The sequence below is a fragment of the Electrophorus electricus genome, chromosome 15, assembly GCF_013358815.1.
Source record: "Electrophorus electricus isolate fEleEle1 chromosome 15, fEleEle1.pri, whole genome shotgun sequence".
In the NCBI taxonomy this organism is placed as follows: Eukaryota; Metazoa; Chordata; class Actinopteri; order Gymnotiformes; family Gymnotidae; genus Electrophorus; species Electrophorus electricus.
Window position 1 is genome coordinate 8,538,937 of NC_049549.1, and position 19,873 is coordinate 8,558,809.

General features: G+C 40.0%; 1 protein-coding gene across 1 annotated transcript in view; it reads right to left on the reverse strand.

Annotated features, from left to right (window-relative positions):
* Positions 1-14,907: 14,907 nt before the first annotated feature.
* Positions 14,908-19,873, reverse strand: part of igsf11 (immunoglobulin superfamily member 11) — a 75,523-nt gene continuing 70,557 nt past the window's right edge. Inside the window, exons 3-7 of the mRNA XM_027019761.2 lie at positions 19,365-19,572; positions 18,617-18,772; positions 17,776-17,898; positions 17,122-17,269; positions 14,908-16,698 (exon numbers count right to left, since the gene is read on the reverse strand). Of these exons, the coding sequence (XP_026875562.2) occupies positions 16,194-16,698; positions 17,122-17,269; positions 17,776-17,898; positions 18,617-18,772; positions 19,365-19,572 (1,140 nt within the window). The 3' untranslated portion in view covers positions 14,908-16,193. The remainder of the gene's footprint in view (positions 16,699-17,121; positions 17,270-17,775; positions 17,899-18,616; positions 18,773-19,364; positions 19,573-19,873) is intronic.

The window sequence follows — 19,873 nt, forward strand, 5'->3', positions numbered from 1 at the left end:
AAAGAATAAATTTCACAAAAGCCTTTGCCCTTTAAAAGAACCAAGGAAGATGCAATCATTGTTTACCTATGCTCCCTTGATGTTGTGTGTGTCTTGTATTAGATGTCATTTTGGACAAGGAGCCTTTGAGACTTAGTGGAAATTAGATATGTGTGTTCCACCCTCCAGAATGAACTGTTTCCTCACTTTTGTACAGTTCTCTGATGTGCCCTGCCCCTGGCTGGCTCACCTGGCCTGGCTGTTGTATTCTGGGTTGACGAAGCCATCTGTATCACTGGGTTGACCAAGCCATCTGTATCACTGAGTCACCGGGACCCCTGTGCTTTTTTAGAGTGAGGTCTGTGGTTGAATTTTTACCCAAGAACATTTGCAGAAGATGCATTTGGAATGGCCTTTTCTGCAGATCGAAGTGGTGTCATGATGGCATTTTTGCAGGAACTTGGACAAGTCAGCTCATATGACAAGTTAACAACTTGTTAATGGTTTGGGATATGCCTTTTTTAGCTTCACTTGTAAAAAAAATATTCATGACGGGATTAAACTGATGTTTTAGTCTTACCAAATGCAATAGCTTGTCAAGTCATTGATCCGGGAAAGCTGGAAAGCATCAAATCATACACCCCAATGAAATGCATTTGTTGGAAATTGACTGACAGATTAATTTCAGTGTTGCACAACCTCTTCCTTATATAGTTTTCTTTACAAAACTTGACAAATGTGACTGAAACAATCACAAAATTCAATTTCTGTAATCCATGAAAGAATGCATGTCCCTGAAAAATGCATATGCTGAGAAATGATTGATGGATTGATTTGGACACATTCATCAAACATCTGAAAAAACCTATAAAAGTGTAATGATAAAACTGTATGTGCGGATGGTGTGTGGGAGCACTGTTTTATGAAAGCCATAAAAATGAAAGTTTACATCATTAAAAGGTTCAGAAGACTTTTCTGCTTGCTACGATTACTGCAGCAAGCTGATACAACCTTAAACTACACTACAGACCAAGAATATGTCAAACTTTATCATGGGACAGTCTTCCAAAAACCTAAGGGGTATATAAAGTCTTGTGTGATATGATTGGCATGGGGAAATTCAAAGATTGCATTTACAATTTAACAGGGTGAGTCAATCAGCATAAATTAAATCAAATGTATTTTGGAGTGTTTGACACTAAATTATTTCTTTATCAATGACAGACATCTGTCAGCATCACATAAATGTAGGATTTACATAGTAATGGAAAACCAAACCCTCACTGAAGCATTTAAAAGAAAGATTGACAAGTGAAAGCATTTGTATGACTTTCTCTTTTTTCTTTTGCTGCTACTCTATCATAGTGGAGAATCAGAGGACCTGACAGTAGCTTCACTAAATCAATCAATAGCAAACATGAATGCTGCTCACCAATTTGATTCAATCACTCAAGCAAACATCCTGTTCTCTTTCTATGAGAGCCAAAAGGCTGAAAGGGAAGGGGAAGTCAAAGAGTCCAAGTTGCCTGATATCGGGCTGGACAAGTTTCCTGCTGAAGTTAGCTTATGAAAGGGAAACAGTCTGAAGATGGGAAGAAAAAGAAAAAGGAAAAACCAAGAGAAAATGGCAGGGTGGGGGGAGGGGCAGGGAGACTTATGAATGTTAGGTCTGCTGCTATACTACACAAAGACGGTATCCTTGAGATTTTGCCTTTGATGAGACAGAAAGTCGAAATAAGGAGCCTCTAAAGTTACACATTAAATGGAACAGTTTTCACAGATATTTTAAAATTTGAAAGATTTTTCATATGCTGTGTCTAAAACACTGACTCAAATCTACAGTATATTACAGAAGCTTTGAAGGGAATGTAGTATATCATTTTTTGACAGTGCTCCATAAATTGTTAATGGTAGCCTTAAAATTAGCTTTCTTGAAATATTTTCATCCAAGCCTTGGTTAGACTTAGTGTCATGGCCTCAATATTTCTAATGAGGAATTTTCAAGAGAAAAAATACACATCTACAATTATGTGACCACATAGTTGCATTATAATTCTGATAATCATTTTCACAGAGGAAATATCTATGTTTGAGTGCATCTGGCAGACTGCTGGGGCCAGGGTTTTCTTTCAGAAGAAACAGTAATTACTTACCAAAGAGACTCATTAATATCGTCAGCTTTCCTCCCAGCTGACAGAGATAATTCAACAAATCGTCTCACATTTACGAGACAACTCAGGATGCATGGCGTGCACAGGGAATGTTTTATTAATGCTCTGACTCAACCCTTTTATTTCTTTGGGACCAATTATTTCCCTCACAACAGACTGCATCTGATAAAGGTACAGTGATGTGCAAACACGCCCTGATAAAAAGCTGCGCGACTGGCCCCGTTACCTTTAAGTGTCTGTCCCGAATGTGCTGGGCGTCTCTTCCTGAGCCGAGTGTTTGATCCATGCCGATGCTTTCTTTTGAAAGATCGATCCAATTCTCTAACTACAGCTGGCTACCTGTGTGGAGGATGCTTTCTATTGTGCAGACGTGTGAGCTCATGAGAATGAGAGAGAAAACACATCACTGCAACATTTGTCCAGATTAATCACAGCACTGCCTCTGTGTCCTGGGGTTTGAAAGAAGAGCAGGACCTCAGATGTCTCTGGGATATAGCAGCAGAGATGCACAGATGTGCTGCTCTGGAGGGTGCAACACTCACGCGCAGTGAAACCACAAATATGTTACAAAATGCCCACACCACGTTCTCATTCCATATACATTTTGAAAGGTGCAGAGTAGAAAGAGAGAGGTTTGACTCTCAAGGTGCCACAGTCTAATATCCTGTGACTTTACAGGTTGAATATCAATTCACTTGTCTGCTTTAACATTTGGTCACTCAAATCATTTCATTTTTATTAAAAAAAAAAAATAAAGTTCTGAGATTATCCTAAATTTGTTTCCAAAGTTGCAGTGGAACTAACTGTTGTTTTGTACATGAAGTGGCTGTCTTGTTAAGAATATTGCAGCTCTGTCAAAGAGGCAATGAATAGTGTGCATCTGCATTTATTTCCTATGAAATATATTGATCATAGTAGATATTACAGTAATTTTCTCATATTGGAAATGACAGTTTTGACAGTTTTGATGATTCATTTGTGAAATTGTCGAAATGCATGTGTTTGAGGAACAGCAATAAATGGTCACTATTCATTAAGCAGTCCAAGTATTGATGGTATGGCAGTATGGCAGTGAGTAATAGCCTTTAGTACTGGTCTAATATAATCTTCAAGAATAGAGCACTGCATTGCAGACAAAATATTGTGTATTACATGAATGGCTTTCTTTCAGGAAGGACCCAGACTACAAAGCAGTAAACATGTGATTAACTAAATTTTAGTGTCTTGTCTTTCGCGTGACTGTGTAATGCCAATGTCTGCTCACCCTCACTGACAGTCTCTTCAGGATCAAATATGCACTGCACATTTTAAAAAGGAGACTTTATTAGCACCATCACTCTCTCTGTCTCTCTCTCTCGCTCTCTCTCTCTCTCTCTCTCTCCCTCTCTCTCTGCTTCTATCTCTCTTCAATCCCACACCCTCCATTATTGCCTGTTAAGTTACAGAAAAATCTCTCTTTAGTTTCAAAGAAGTATGTTTCTGCTTTTACATTCTGGGTCAGTTAAAGATATCGTGGCCAGAGACACAGGATCAGAAAAGAGTAAGGCAGTCATACCATGAGCATTTCACAGCTCTTTCTGTTCTCTCTGATTGAAACTGAGCAACACAATTACTCAATAATGAAGCGATCTGGGGAAAGTGACATTGTGGGTCACTGGTGTGACTTCTGGCCCTTTTGTGCCCCCCATTAACTGAGCTTTAACTACATTCAGCAGGTCTATTGAGTCTGAGGCACACTCACGTACACCTGGGTGTGCACTACCCTTGCACTACCACTCAATAGAGAAGCTGAATTCCAAGCTCAGAAAAGCTGGCCAGGATAACGAAGCTCAATTCACATAATCCCGGTTCTTTAGATGTTGTTGGATTGCTGTCTGCAGAGTATAGAGACGACAGAGTTTGCATTTTATGTTGAAAAGGTGTAGCATGCCAAGAAACACATACCCTACCCGGATTTTGCTACTTCTTTTTCAGGAATACTACACCCAATTCACTTTGACCACTTATACCTGCTTATGTCTTATTTTTCTTATGCGTTTATTTATTTAATCATTTGCATACTCACGGAACACCCAGGCACATATACAGACACATTCTGCTTTCATTTCTCACTGTGATAATCCATCTTGCTGCAACATTATTAAATACATTCCTGTGGATGCAAACACAGAGAGCACTTTTCTTTAAGGAAGGGAAGAAGCCTGTTGAAAGAGGCTATATGCTGATGGCACCACTGTGCCATCTGGGAGATTTCTTAGGGGTAGGACTCAGCCTTAGAATGTTGTATCTCAGTGACAGACTTGATTATGATTCTACTATTTTCTTCCAGACAAGATTAAATAACTTTGTTTAAATAGTGTAAGTGCTTAATTTTATCCATATATTCTGTGCTACAGATATTGTACATAGGTGTTTTCTGTCATTATAAGAAAACAGCTGGGCAAGTCACTATTCTTCATATTTTCACACCCTCCATCTTAAATTTGCTAGGGACATGCAAAGTGAGAGTATCTTCATCTGCAGATGGAGCCAAGGTCATCCTCATTTCCTTTAATCATCTCCTCAGAGAACACGACTGCTAAATATCAATCCCTAATGAATTAAACATTCACTTACCGAGAGCATCCAAGATGCGAGCATGAGACGAGTGCCATCGATATGATTTGCATACGCTTGATTAGAGAGAGCGTTTGGACTGCTCTAGCAGTCTGTGGGATCTGTAGCTGGTGGCTGAATCACTATCTAAAAGCACTCACCTCTCAATGGGAAGCTTCCACACGCTGATTGTAATGTTCGACGAGTGCCATTCTGGTCCTGGTGATGGTACCAGTGGGTGACATTTCTCCCCACAAGAGCCATCAGCCCCTCAGGATAGTCTGGACCCCTGCACTCCCTAAGTAACCAGCATAGGTGTAAATAGTTATATGCCATACATCCTAAATTTGGATTTTGTCTTCTGAGGCAAACCATTAGAGCAAAAGAAAACCTAGAAGGCCTTCAATGGCTCTGATGAGTGGGTGGAGTCTAGACTCTTCAGGCCACCAGGCTTCAAGTCACAATCCGTGTCTGTTATGAAGAGCTCACCTGTGTCAGATACAAAAAAGAAAAAAAAATCCAAAAATTAAGGATTGTGAATAGGTGCTATGTCAGGTGAGCAGGTTTCTTTATTCCTGAAGGAAAAAAAAAAAAAAACATGGTCTAAAGAAATCCAATGTGTGAGTGAACGGCTTGGATGTGTAAGACCAGACCAAGAACAGAACGCTGCAGTGTGACAGAGCTCCTTGTGAAAGTCCCAGTCAGCTGAACAGGAAAGAACTCATATTGCTTCATTCTCAGTTCTATGGGTAGGTCTGTGAAATTGGCTGACTGCATTTCAAGTGATTTATTTTGTAATGCTGTCTGAATGATTTGTATGTTTTTCACTAGTATATATGTTAAATGTCCATCTGTGTTAATTTCTCACGTCGTGACATACAGCGTTCATTTAATCTACTTAATCTACTATTTTAGAGGCTTTTTTTCTGATGTATTTGATAGTATTAAGCAGCAAAATGATTCGTATTATACAAGATATTTGTCATTTTTGACTTTTGTTAGGTTTAACCTATTTGTATGATACTGATTGGCCACAGAGCCAGTGTCACAAGTTTGAAGTAGCTACAGGTGAGTATAATGGTGTCCAAAAGGAAGAAAACCAAAATCTACACGCACATCAAGCCAAGAAAATGGATTTGCTACCAGGCTGAAAAGAAAACTTTTCTACAGGTGATGCAAGATTTACCATTTGTTTTAGGCCACAGCGACTTCCATTACTCATGCAGTGCATATGTTAGAATAATATTATCTATATATGGCAAACAGTATGTCACATGTATATTGTTAAGATGGCTTTGAACTATTTTTGCAGGTTTATCAAATGTATAGTATTGTGCATTTCCATTTTATGAACATGTTATTTTCATTTCACCATAGGTTCATATTTATAGTTCAAATTCATAGTTAGATAAGTCTGTACATTAAAAATATCTGTTATTCAGTTGTGATTTTACTGCGTTGGTTTTTACTAACATTCTTTCCTTTTAGCCACACTGGACTGTCTTGGCTCGTGATTGCACACAGGGTTAATGGCTAATCCCACAGACTGCTCAGAGATGAGGGAATATGAGTGCAGCTCGCAACCCTGTCAGTTCTTCATGCCCTGTGTGCAAATATAATATACAATCTATAATGAAAAAGACATTTTTCATTCCAAATTGCACCTGAACTAAAAACTTACTAGTGAAAGTGTTATATACATGCACATCTCCTTACCTCGTCCTCAGCCTTTTTCTGTTTAAGCTCTTCGCAGCTGTGTTTATTTCAACCTGGAAGTAGGAGGAATGACAGGCTCAAATGCTCAACCTTTAAAATTAGACACACAATTCTGACTCCAAAGAAAAAAAAAACGGGCAAATCCCAGTTTGTCGATCCAAATGAGGACTGCTGTCTGCAATTGTCCTCTCATGAAACAAACAAACAAATGTGAAAATCCAGTGCTACTCTGCCAGAACGAGAAGCGAGTGCCAGGTGTTCTGAAGGCAAAGAGTTTGGCAGCTTTTAGGCCACGCAGCCAAGTTGTGAAGTCATGCTCTTATTGCTGCACCATGGGCCAAGCTGGTGAGCGGGTGCATCGACACCCTGCGACGCGGAGGCCAAGTTTATCACCACCTAACAGCCTCGAACAGCCCGAGCGCGTTTCCCTGAGGATGATTAGCGTGATGAAGTGCAGCTGTGGCAGGCATATAGCTGCGCCTGGAGCCGAACGTGTATCCCCCTTCCCTGCTGCAAAGCAGCCATTAAGTGCAACTGCTGACAGTATGTGCCCTACAGCTGCTGTGCACCACTGTAAACTCACGTCTGACTTCAGACAATGAGCCTTAATGGTGACCCGCAGCCCAGCACTGTCACAGCTAATAAACTCTGCTCACACGGAGTGTGGCGGACCCACTGCAACAAGCTTGAAGCAAGTCAGACGAGAGGGGTGGAAGCAGAAAATTCTGTGACCATACAATTAAATGACAAAAAATATCAAACGAATAGACTATCAAATTAGACATTAAAAGGATAATGCGTGTGTCTATGTGTGCATGTGCAGAGATTACAGGGAGAATCTGACACTATGTCAGGTTTGGATAGAATTAACTCTTAGCATAGAGCTTATTAACATCCCAGATGAGTTATTCATGTTAGGACCCAGTGCACACCCTAAGGCTAATTAACAGCTTCCATCCAGGGAATGGCAGCCACACATAGTGCACATTATGTTTAGTCCTCCCTGAAATGTCTCAACTGTATGCTATCAAAGGAAACCCAAAGTTTTTCATTTTTTCCAAAATCCCGATTATTAAATGACTCACCAAAGTTGATTATGAGATATCCAAGTGAGCTGTCAGATCAGAGTTTTTTGAGAGTTTTTGCACATGCCAGTGTATGAGTTTATCTAAGGCATCAGAGTGGACCACAAAAAATAAGAGGTTGTATGACATCCAAGCTAGCATGATTCTCTTTATAAATATTTAAATATAAATGTGTTTCAGTGAGAGGTGAACTAACGTCATTTGAAGTCTGAACAAGGACTTTTATTGGTGTTAGTAGTGTTTTATTTTGCACTTTTTACTGATCTCATAATCAAACACTGTGTTCTGTACACAGGTTGGTCTTAACTACTATGCTATCCATTATCATCTATGGTTTAGAAGTATCCAAAAGAATAAACATTGAAAGAAAAAGAGAGAATGGGGAATGCATAATGTGGTAGAAACATTGAAACACATGCTTCTCTTTAGACTAATGACCAATCTAAATCTTTGTTTTATCCAGACTTGCATGTTCCTGAGAAAGTCCACAGGGACAAAATTCATATTCTACTCTTCATCTAGGCCATAAGGGGAGTAATTCACTTTCTGTGAATTTCCAGAAACTCCACTTGGGATGCAGGTTTCTGCATTCTTTCCTTATGTAATTATTCAACCACTAATGTGATGACAACAAAAGAGGAATGATTTTTAATCACAGATTTTTATTTAAATTGAATCCCATAGAATGATAGCTGTATTGATTTGTAACTGTTTTACATTTTTACACCACCTTCAGGCTTCCCAATACACAGAGGAGCAGCAGCCCATGAGCAAGACCTCAATATGCTTAAGCTCCTCCACTTGTATCCTACCCAGAAGGAGTATGCTATCATTTTGTAGGAGATAACTAAGGCCTCAAGGTACTGATCTAGATACTGACTCTTACACTTAGCTGCAGATTGATGGAGAGTGCACTAAATTCTGCTGTACAAAAAGCCAGAAGGACAACACCACCTGCAAATAGTAGCAATGCAACCTTCATCTACCTCCCAACAAAAGCCCTCTTCTCCTTGATTATGCTTTGATTATGCTTTGCTTCATGAATATTACACACCAACAAGGCACACCCTTTGTAGTGTCCAACACTCACACTGAATAAACTTGACACAGTGCAGACACAGTTCTCACTTTGAGAGTACAAGAATCAAATGGCCAACCTTAGCAGCCCAGACAACCCATACTGCCAGAGCTTCACCCACAGAACATCTCTGGGCAGTCATATACCTTCTCTACATCCACAAAACACATGTATACTGGAGTGGCAAATGGCTTCCCAATGTCTTCTATCTTAGAGAGGATAATCTATATTACTTCACAATTCTTTAAGTCTTCACAATTGGGCAATGTATCCTTTCCAGGACCCTGGTATAGTCTTTCCCAAGGAGGCTGAGAAGTTGTATACCTCTAAAATGTGCACACATTCTCTGATCCCCTTTCTTAGAAATGGGGATCACCTTCACAGTTTGCCAATCAAGAGGCAGTGTTTTCAAGGTCCATGAGATATTATAGAGGCATGTCAGCCAATACTATTTTCTTCAAACGCAGACTGAAGACCCATCTATTTGCAGAATATTTAAAGGACAACTGACACTGCTCCCTTACTGACTGACTAATTTAGTACTTATTGTAGAGCACTGTTTATGTTGTTTAACAAACTCTAGCACTTATTGTTTATAGCACTTATCATTGTTTAAGATAGACCTTATGTATTTTGTACTTCTAGGTATCAGCATTCATCCTTGTATTCTACAGTATTCTAGTTCATTGGTATGTTTAATTCTAACCTACTATACTGTACTTGGATATATTCTAGGAGTAAATGACAAAGCACTTTTGTAAGTCTGCTAAATGCCGTAAATGTTAATGTAAATGTAAATACTCTCAGCAGTTTAGAGAATGCATCTCATCCACACTTTGTGCCTTGCTGCTGTGGAGCTTCCAAATTATCTCAGTGGCTTTGGGCAAGGAGATGGAATTTGAACCCCTCAGTAGCATCTGGTCCTACCTCCTGCAGAGGAGGCATGCCTCTTGGGTTAAGGAGTTCCTCAATACCTAGATCTTGGTGAGAAAAAGATTGGATGTCCTTTCTGAGCTGTCATTGTTTTCCAGAATCTCTTTGAGGCTGCCTGAAAGTAATTGTCCATGGCCATGTAATGTTATTATTTTCGTGACAAACAAAAAATAAATCAAATGTCACTTGGTTTCCTTGCAAATAGATATTTGATTTTGTTTCCTACAGTCTAAGGGCTACTGAATTAAATGTAACCTACTGAATCTGGGAGGTTGGTGACCCTTTATGAATGCATTAAACAGTGTTTGAATCTGTTGGCTCTGGAAATTTTATATAGGATCACATGGCCCCCGTCAGCTTGCACTGAATCCCCATCCTTTTTTGTAAGCTATGTGGTCTTATCCACTTGCTGCTGTGTAGTGTCCAGAGAAAAACAGCTGATCTCCATGATGTCACGATTGGCCCCTTCCTAGCATCCTGTCATCATGGTTATCCTGATTCATGTCTTTGTTTTGCTTTACTTCCTTGTTTTGTTTCCGTTGCTGTTCTGGTGCTTGTTTTTTTTTTTCTTCTTCTCATTGGCACATATATATATATATATATATATATATATATATATATATATATATATATATATATATATATATATATATATCTCCTGTGTTTTTTCAGTCTTGTGGCTGGTTATTGTTATCTTTGCCTTGTTTGTTATAGCTTGTCTTCATATCGCTCCTTGTATTCATGTCATTTAGTTATAGCCTGTTCCCTTTTCCTGTTTCTGTGTGTTTGTGCTATGTATTCCCATTCTATTCATATTGGCCCTATAACCCTGGAACATGACTACAACTCTGATTATGGATTTACCCTTAATAAATCTTGCACTTCTCAGCGAGACGTTCACCTCACAATCGATCCACATTACAGTTTGATATAAAATAAAAGCAACTTACCCAAATGAGTAAATTAACTTCAGTTGAGCAAAGCACATAAACACTTCAACTGGTTACTGTCGCGTGGTGTGATTAGGCATTGTGCAGTAGTGTAAAAACAACAGCAACAATAACAACAACAAAAATTTATTTTCAATATGCATATCAGTATTCAGATTACTTTTTCATGGCCACTTTGAATGCCTGAACATATTTCTTTGTCAATCCATTCATTGCTGGATGTCCTATAGCACTGGCTGTGGGTATGATTTTTTCCTACTTTATTAAAGTCCTGAATGTATTCGTATTGTCTGTAACCACATGTTCTGGCAGCCTATATCTGGAAAAAATTCTCCTCAGTCTAGTGATGGTTGCCTGTGACGTGATTTGTGATGGCAGCTCTGGTTATAGTTTTCAGGTTACACAATCTTTGAAAATTTTCTTAACATCCAGATCCAGTTTGCACTAACAGTTATACTGTTGAGCTGCTGATGTAATTTTAATAATGCCAAGGTGACCTGTGTGAATATCTCTCAGCCAGGCTCTCTTCAGTTTAGTTAGGACTATCACCCTAGTTCTCCATAAAACACACCTCCGTTTAACAGATTTTATCAGTTTATCTGTGGTTCTCAGTGGTACGTTATGTGACAGACCATCATTGGATACAAACTACAGATACTGTTGGTAGACTCGTGTTCTCCAAACAAGGGGTCACTAGGGGTCTGTGGTCTGTCTGTACCCCACAGATACTGAGTTTCTTCATTAAAAATATATGACTGAGGGCTTCCTTTTCTATTTGGGAATATTTATTTTCTGCCCAGGACAGCATCCAAGAAGCAAAGGTGATTGGATGTTTTTCACCATTTGGCATAGTGTGCTGAATAATTGCCTCAATTTCATAGCGGGAGATGTCACATATTAAAGTGACAAGCAAACAGGTGTCATGATGAAGCACCTGCTCAATGGTCAGTAGCACCTTACATTTTTGAATGCATCCTGCTGTCCTCTGTACCAGCATCAGGTACTCTGGTCCTTCAGAAATGTGTGCCAGTACAGTGTTCAGTGCTCTAAATAGATCATTCTGCACAGTAAGGCCCTAAGCTGCATTACTTTAGCTGGTACTGGAGCTTCTTGAATACCTCTCACCTCCTGTATAGATTCTTTAGAGGGATGCACAAATTGCCATTGAACATGTCATCTTAGTAGTATACCTGTATCTTCCCTAATCACATTTAATTGCAGTTGACATTTACAGCACTAAGCAAATGCTATTGTCCAGATCACCTTATCAAAGTGCTTTGCTGTATCTTTTAAAGAAATCACTATATTGGTATATTAAGCCAGAGCTCAGTCAATTTTCCTGGAGGAACTATAGTAACTCCCAATTCCAGAGGTGTTCCTGTTCATCTTTGCCCATGATTTAGCATTCAGGCCTTTCATCAGATTTTCCATAATGTGTTGGATTATGGAGAGAGCAGAGTGTGTCATCATGGAAAAAGGTGAGAAACAGAGGTAAGATGCAAGTGCAAGCCTGGTTTTATTAAATGAAGGACTATTCAAAACAGAAACAAAACCTCTAATTAACAAGTCCAAACAAAGACAGGATTGAGTAGCTTCAAAAGATGTTTAAACATGACCAGAAAAACATAAAAACATTGCAACAACTGACACAGCGAGCAGAAAATGAGATGCATATATGCAGGTAGGTATAATGAAAGGAAACAAGAGGCAGGTGGAACGAATGAGGGATGATGCAAGAGAAACATATGAGCAAAGGTGGGGAAATGAGACAGGGAAGGACGTGGAAAAACACAGAACACATCGAAATGACAGAAGAAAAACAAAACACAGAACCACAAGGTGATCCGCACCATGTGGAGGGTGACAGTTATGCAGAGCTAATTCTGAAAGCCAGTCTATTATAACATACAGGCCTCAATGGATATTAATGATAGAACATTTCTTAAGAGTTATCATCGAGTAGTATTAGCTGATAAACAGCTGCTAAGTCTATCTTTGATAATTTTCTACCTCCCCTTAGAGTGGCCAACACTTTCTTAATTCAAGGTACAGAATAGATTTACGTGTTTGATGTCATTTGATTAATGGTTTCTTTGTTGTCACCATACAAACAAATGGTAGTGTTTCTGAGTCTACAGGTGTAGCCAAATCACTTTATTTCACAGGCGATATGATGTTTGCTCTTTCTGACCTCTTTAGCTCTTTGTCCACCAGTTCTTTCATTGCAAACGGCAGAGGTCAAAACTTGGTGACTAGATTCACTGAAAAAGTTGCTTTCATATCTTTAAGAATAACTAATTAGACGTTTCAAACAACTCTGTATTTCTCAAGTAATCCTTAAATAATACTTAGGCTCCATAGGTTTCTGCCTGACATGTCTATCTCCAGTGCAACTTTATTTTCTGTAATCAAATATCTTGGGGCTGTGGCCCCTAAGATGAAGGAGTGGCTGCAACAGATCCCAAGAAAGGCAACAATCTTAGTCCAGAAAATCCTAGGAATGGTGAAATTACTGCTCTGCACCCTCAAACCCCCAGTCCAAGGGTGAGAAAAAATAGATAAAACCAACTAATGGAAAGGTGAGGCAGAAATTTGAAATGTTTTATGAATGCATTAAAATAATTATTATTATGAAGGTAGTTCTGGGAAGTCAGGCCAGGATGCCAGGGGAAGACTGGAATCCAGCTCATGTTGGTGATTTTCCAGGCTCAAATACATTTGATTCAACTCATCAATTAATTACTAGGTTTACTAAGGGTTTAGTAGGGCTTTAATACTGGTGTTTGAGCAGGGAACCAACTAAACATCTGGATTGGAGTCTGACATATATGTGATGAAGAATATGGGAGACTTATGTTTTGTTATGCTTTTATTATCACACATATAGTGCAGTAGGCTTTTAAGATAACTGTATGTGTATTTTTTTGTGTGTGTGTGTGTGTGTGTGTGTGTGTGTGTGTGTGTGTGTGTGTGTGTGTGTGTGTTTGTGTGAGTAAATGTTTTAGCAGGGCTAAAAAATTAGTATCTCATACTTGGGTATGTAAGGAGTGAATTCATATTCCTTGTCTGAGGTTAGAGAACATTAGTATGTGTTGTATGTGTCCACTGTGAAAACTATGTTCCTTTCACATGACTTTGACTAATGTGTTTTTGTTTTTATATTAGCCAGTTGAGTTTTTGTTTTCTGTGTAGAATTAGGATTAGGATTAATATGACTAGGATTAGATGACTGCTTTCTTTTGATGACTCAGTATAACAGTTAGACAGGGTATGTTGAGCTCAGGTCTTTCCGTATAGGTTTGTGTACCATAGAATGGTCTTCTCTGTGCTTCACCATCATCTCTCCTAGATAGATGACATGGGTGGTTAGAGGTGGGTACAGAGGTTTATCTGGCCACCTCACCGTGCTGTCAAGGAATATGCATCACAAGGGTTACTAGTGTGTACTGGATGTGGGATGACAGAGCGCCGTGCTTTTCTCCTGCACCAACCCATGGCGGCAGCAGGTTGGGAGGATAGTGGATGTCGACTGCTGTGTGGCTCTGTAGTTATTCCTGCAGGTGGCGCTGAATGGCAACCTTGCTCCTTTTTATTTCGTCTGATATACACTTTGGTGTGCTGGACTATTTGAGTGAGATCAAATCCGGCTAGGCTAAATGAGTACCTATGGTTTCAAGCATTATTGAATCTCTGCTTAGACAGGCTGTTGTGACAGCCTATGATTCAATAATAATAATAATAATAATAATAATAATAATAATAATACATTATAATGATACTTACGATTACAGCATTGGCAAGACTTCTGATGAAGCATGGCTGTAGTCAGCTTCCTCCTTGGTAAAGGGAGGCTGTTTGATGTGCTTTGCTTCGCTGAAGCTTTTTGAACATTTGGATTTCTGCAAACAGTATGGGGCCCTGAGGCCAAGCTGCATGATCAGTGCAGCCAGCAAGCGCTCCCCTGCATCGCCAAATGCGTAGGTGCATGTGCAAGACTCTGCCTTTAACTACCACAAATAGCAGAGGAAGATCTTCACACTTCACTTTAGGAAAATCAAAAAGGACTTGATATAATATTACTCAACTGCATGCAAAATTACAGCAGCCAAAAAGTCTATGAATAATTTAATTAAAATGCATTAAAAAGTAAATATTGCATGCATAACCCAATGTATATAAAATATCTTCTAAATAGTTTTAATTTAGTAGTTTCCATTATAAGTATTTAGTGAGTATTTAGTAGTTTCTAATATGCAAGCCATGACTCTAGGAGTCATGTAAAATGGGTTTTAATAGTATCAAAGTATGAACATCTATCAGAAATCTTTCTTTCAAAATAAATTTCATTAAAAGCTGTGGGGAAAGGTACAATACTTACAATCATTACCAAAGAAAGCAGATAGAGATGAACGTTCTCATTTAATCTGAAAGTGCAGATAACAAGTTGAACCTGACTGTTAATTCACTACCCCAGATCATAATAAGGCACAATATATTTCAACTAGTACAACGTAGTATCAATAAGACAGTTCGGTATTAGGTACCTGCAGATAAAAACACAGTTTATGCAATTTAAGGTTCAAATTGAATTCAGCAATTTCCACACATACCCCCAAATTAAACTTTGCTTAATTGAACTCCACAAAGATATGTTTTGGGCAAAAGTGTGTTTTAATTTCTTTTTATACTACAATTACTTACAATATTTACATTAACATATCAAAGAAAAACAAATAATTAAAATCAATAATTGTTAATATTTTCAAACATCTATTATAACCTTGTCATACAGGACAATATGCCTCTTTTTGACAATGTAGCACCTAACAGAACTGGATTTTGTTTAATAAATGTTATTTTATGTTATGACATTAGTCCTTTTGTTTTAATTTTTGAAGATTTGGGATATATTTATAGTCTGCCATGTCAAGAAAAAAATAATTATGTAAAAGATCTAACATTATGCATATACTATTTTATTTGAAGTTGTTTTTAGAGGTAGGCTATGGCTATGTTATATGTAAGGTCTGTGAAACAGTACTCAATAAGATTTACTTTAAATTAACTCAAATGAGAATAATTAATGAAAAATCAAGAATATGGGGGAAATTATAGCTCCAGTGCAAATTATTTCTTAACAATGTGGTTACCAAGCAAAACTGCATCAGAAACATGTCAGATGGTCCATCTTAGTAGTGGTTTACATTTTTTCAAGCTTCTATGCTATGGCATCCTTTTCCATGGGATCTCATAGGTCAGCCCACCAGCCACTATAATTTAAGTTATGTGCAATAAGTTCAGTGATTCCATTTTTGATCTGGAGGTTGTTAGCAGGGTTTTTTCTCTTTCTGCAAAAGTTGTTTGACTTGACTTGAGCAGCTCTTGTGACGGAGTGTATGAAGCTGGGCAGAAAATCCTTGTGGTCCAGATCCAGTGCATCCAGATGCACGGGCTGGTCCAGAAGATTTGTTGATTGAGGAGACGTTTTGTGTGTCCTCCACAGACCTGTGCTTCAGGTCATTGATGGTTGTCTTTGGACCTCTGAGAGAGCCTTACTTATTGCCAAAACATACATACAGCGGAATCAGGAAATACACACTAGATTGCTGTTCACATGTTGACCGGTCAGTTGGCATTAGATGAACTCTCATAAAACTCAAGTCTGTTTTGTTTGTTTGTGTTTGTGTCAGACAAGTGAGCCGGCGCGGCTCTGGGCGGGCACCATGACAGGTACGGCACCCATGCGCTCCAGCGCCGCCTGGCTCACTGCGTACGAGTGTGTGTGCACATGTGGCCCGTGGGCTGGCCCTGGTGTCGTGGAAACGGGTGGCCGCAGACTCAGGGAGCCGTTGCTGCGTGTTATGGCAGGTGGCGAGGGGGCGGAGTTAGTAGTGACAACTAGAGTTTTGGGCGGTGGCAAGGTATGACTGCCATTGGTGTAGGCGGTGTGGATGGGGGCAGTCCCAGTGGCAGTTCCGCCCCCACTGCTGTTACCACCCCCGACAGTGAAGGTTTGCAGTGTGTCACCATTGTAGCGGGTGTAGGAGTTTGTATCGTAGTTAGCTTTGGGGTTGTGCCAGTAGCGGCTGTTGTACGTGTTTGTGGACGTTAGTGTGTCATTTTCTGAGGATGAAGCATCTGCATGGAATGCCTTCACTGAAGAAGACCTCTTCGGAGGAAGGTCATCCTCTCTGAAGAATGAACAAATATTACAGGTTTCAAAAGGCCTTATTTATATGCATTAATTTCAATTTACCTTTAAAAAAAATTTGTAACACTGTGACAAAGACATAGCAGTGCCTCAGACAACTCCTACATACATGAAGCCATTGTAGATCAGAGTGTTCCCTACTCCAACACCTATTCTGATCTTACAAAGTTGATAAGTTTAGTTAGGTAGTGTTGAAAGCAAGGTGAAAACTAAAATGTACCTAAAAGACTGACCGAATCAGACACAGCTTGAGTCAGATCTAATCAGATCTGTGCAGGTTAGTTAGTGCTGGGCACCTGTCTGCATTTGTTAAAATGTTAACAGTTTCAGACATATTGCTGTTTGAATGGTTGAATAGTTACCACATGGTCCTCTGAGAGGAGGCTTTTGGGAGGCTGCCCACCTGATCTCATTAGGGATTTCATCCTCATCATATTTGTTTTTGTTCCTCCAGTAGAAGAGGCTGACAACCACCAGCAGTGAGCAGATCACGACAGCAAGAACAGCGGTGGCAACGGTTCCTGCGATGAGGCCTACACTCTGGGGCTGAGCTACAGATCAGAGAGAGAGGGAGAGAGATGGTGAGATGGGGGACAGACACACACAGAGAAAGGGAGAGACACAGAGAGTGAGAGATGCAGCAGAACAAGGAGAGAGAGAGGGGGCGAAGAACCGAGAGAGAGAAGGAGGGGGAAAGTAAGAGGGTTGAAAGATAATGAGACAAAAAAGAAATTGAAAACAATGCAACAAATGGTTGCTAATGTGGCCTCATCATACCATACACTAGTTTTAAACAGCCGTCCAAAATAGAGGAGCACCATACTTTCTCCTCAAGCAGGACTGCACATATTGTCAACACAGACCTCCCTACCCTAAACATCTTTGCAATTGAGTTTCATACAAAAATTATTACTTAGTTCTAAATGTAAACAAAATCTACTGAACCTAACCCTCAATCTAAACGCTGAACCTAATCCTGAACCTAATCTCAAACCTGCTCACATTACTCTGCCCAGGCCACACCTGGATATGGGGTCAAATGCATCTGGAAACTCACGCGCCACCACTTGAAGGTTGAGCAGGCACGTGCTCCTGCCGATGACATTGGCTGCTGTGCACTGGTAAAGGCCGGAGGTGCCCACGCTGATGTTCCTTAGCAACGTTGTGCCCTGCGTCTGGTCTGCAGTGACAAGGCCATGAGGGCACATCACATCTCAGCATTGCATGCTTACAAAACAACCTATGAGTTTCTGCACCCTTCAAAGGTAAGTTTATTAGAATGATCACAAATTCATGAAAGAGTAGTTGTAGGTAAGAGAGGTTGTAGGTAAAAAATCGGTTGAGGTAACAGTATAAAAAGGTATTATAATACCTTTTAAATGCAACTACTTAAACATTTATTTTAGACTATTATTTAAAAAAAATCTTTATTTAAAAAAAAAAATAGAGACAAAACTGACAGTTTTGGCCTCACTTTTATTTCAGTTCCATTAGATGGCGCCAACATACTACCTATAAGATATTGCAAAGCAGGATGAACCTCATCTGCTGAATTGGGACCATCAGGGCTTATTCTGAATACAAACATGATGAAATCAAGAAGCTACCATGAAAGTCAGTCTACTGAGAAAAGTAACTGAAAGCACTATGCACTTCTAAATGACTCCCAGTGGTGACCCCCAGACAGTACAGGTTATTGGACAGTCCACCTCCCATGTACCAGGTAATAAAGGGCTCTAGAGAACATACACACACACACATGTAGAGGAAGAAGGGCAGGATACTCCACCTCATATCTCACAGGATGTTGAAGGAGGGATTTGGCCGCAAGGGTGGGGCGGAAGGGTGGCCCCACCCAGGGTGAGGGTGGGGTGGTGCCCCTACCCAGGGCTTAGTACCTTGCGTGGCAGTGTGGGGAAGCCGGGGCACAGAATTGAGCTTCTCCCATGAGTAGGTGGGGGTGGGGATGCCCTCATCAGAGCCACAGAGCAGCATCACGTCACTGCCCACGTCCAGAGAGCCCTGGATACGACATACTGGTACAGAAGGAGGGACTACGCAGTGAGTGGGGTGGAGAGAGAGAGAGAGAGAGAGAGAGAGAGAGAGTAAGGGAAATGAGAAAGAAAGCAAAACAGAGGGAGAGATAGAAATGAGAAAAAGAGAAAGGGGGAGAGAAAAAGGAAATATGAGTGAGAGAGAGAGAGAGACAGAGAGAGAGAGAGAGACAGAGAGAGAGATGTACTTAGATTCTTAGACTCTGGTTAGACTCTTATCACAGGTGTATACATAAGGTGGCACAACAGAATAAGTAAGTAAAATTAAAAAGCTCAAAGGATGTCCAACTGTGGGCCTAGATATGTTGCTGGACTGAAGCTATAAGAAAAGGTAAGAATGTGTTACTTTTTCTCCAACCTGTGTTATTAGTAAATATTAATATGCATCGGGTATTAATATGCAGTTACAATCTGGCCAACCTGAGATCATGTTGGCTCAAACTCAACTACCACACCTTTTAATTAACCAGTGAGTTGGATCAGATTTGTTAGAGTAAGGAAATCACTACACTGTTTTGTACTCTACTCTCATGGAGAGTAGAGTAGGTCAGCCCTGTTTGAGCCAGAGCAGGAGGATGGTTAGGCTTCTCACCGAGCACTGTCAGCCCAATCACACCGATATTGCGACCTCCTCTGTCAGGCAGGTTGTTGACAAGGCACTGGTAGGTGCCTGTGTCAGAGAGTTGGGTGTGGTTGATGAAGATGGAGGCACTTGTGCTGGGCATGGTGGCCACGAAGCCCACACGGCCTGCCATGTGATTGGCTAAACTGAACACCTGACCCCCCTGGTAGATGATCACCTGGAGAGGGAGCCATTCAGAAGGGGAGGAGGAAAGAAAGGACAGATGGAAGGAAGATAGAAGCAAAAACAACAGAAGAAAAAAGAGATAGACAGAGACAATTTTATTCAAGAACCCTTTGTTTTACAAAATAACATTGCATTGAAAAGTGGTACATGAAACAATTTATTATGAGCTAACACTAGAAAATAGTACATGAGGCAATTTTATTATGAGCTAAGCCTGGAAAATGTGATTTTAAGTGAGATATTTAATCCAGTCCTCAGGGACCCACGGTCGGTGTCCTTTTCTAGCTGTAAAC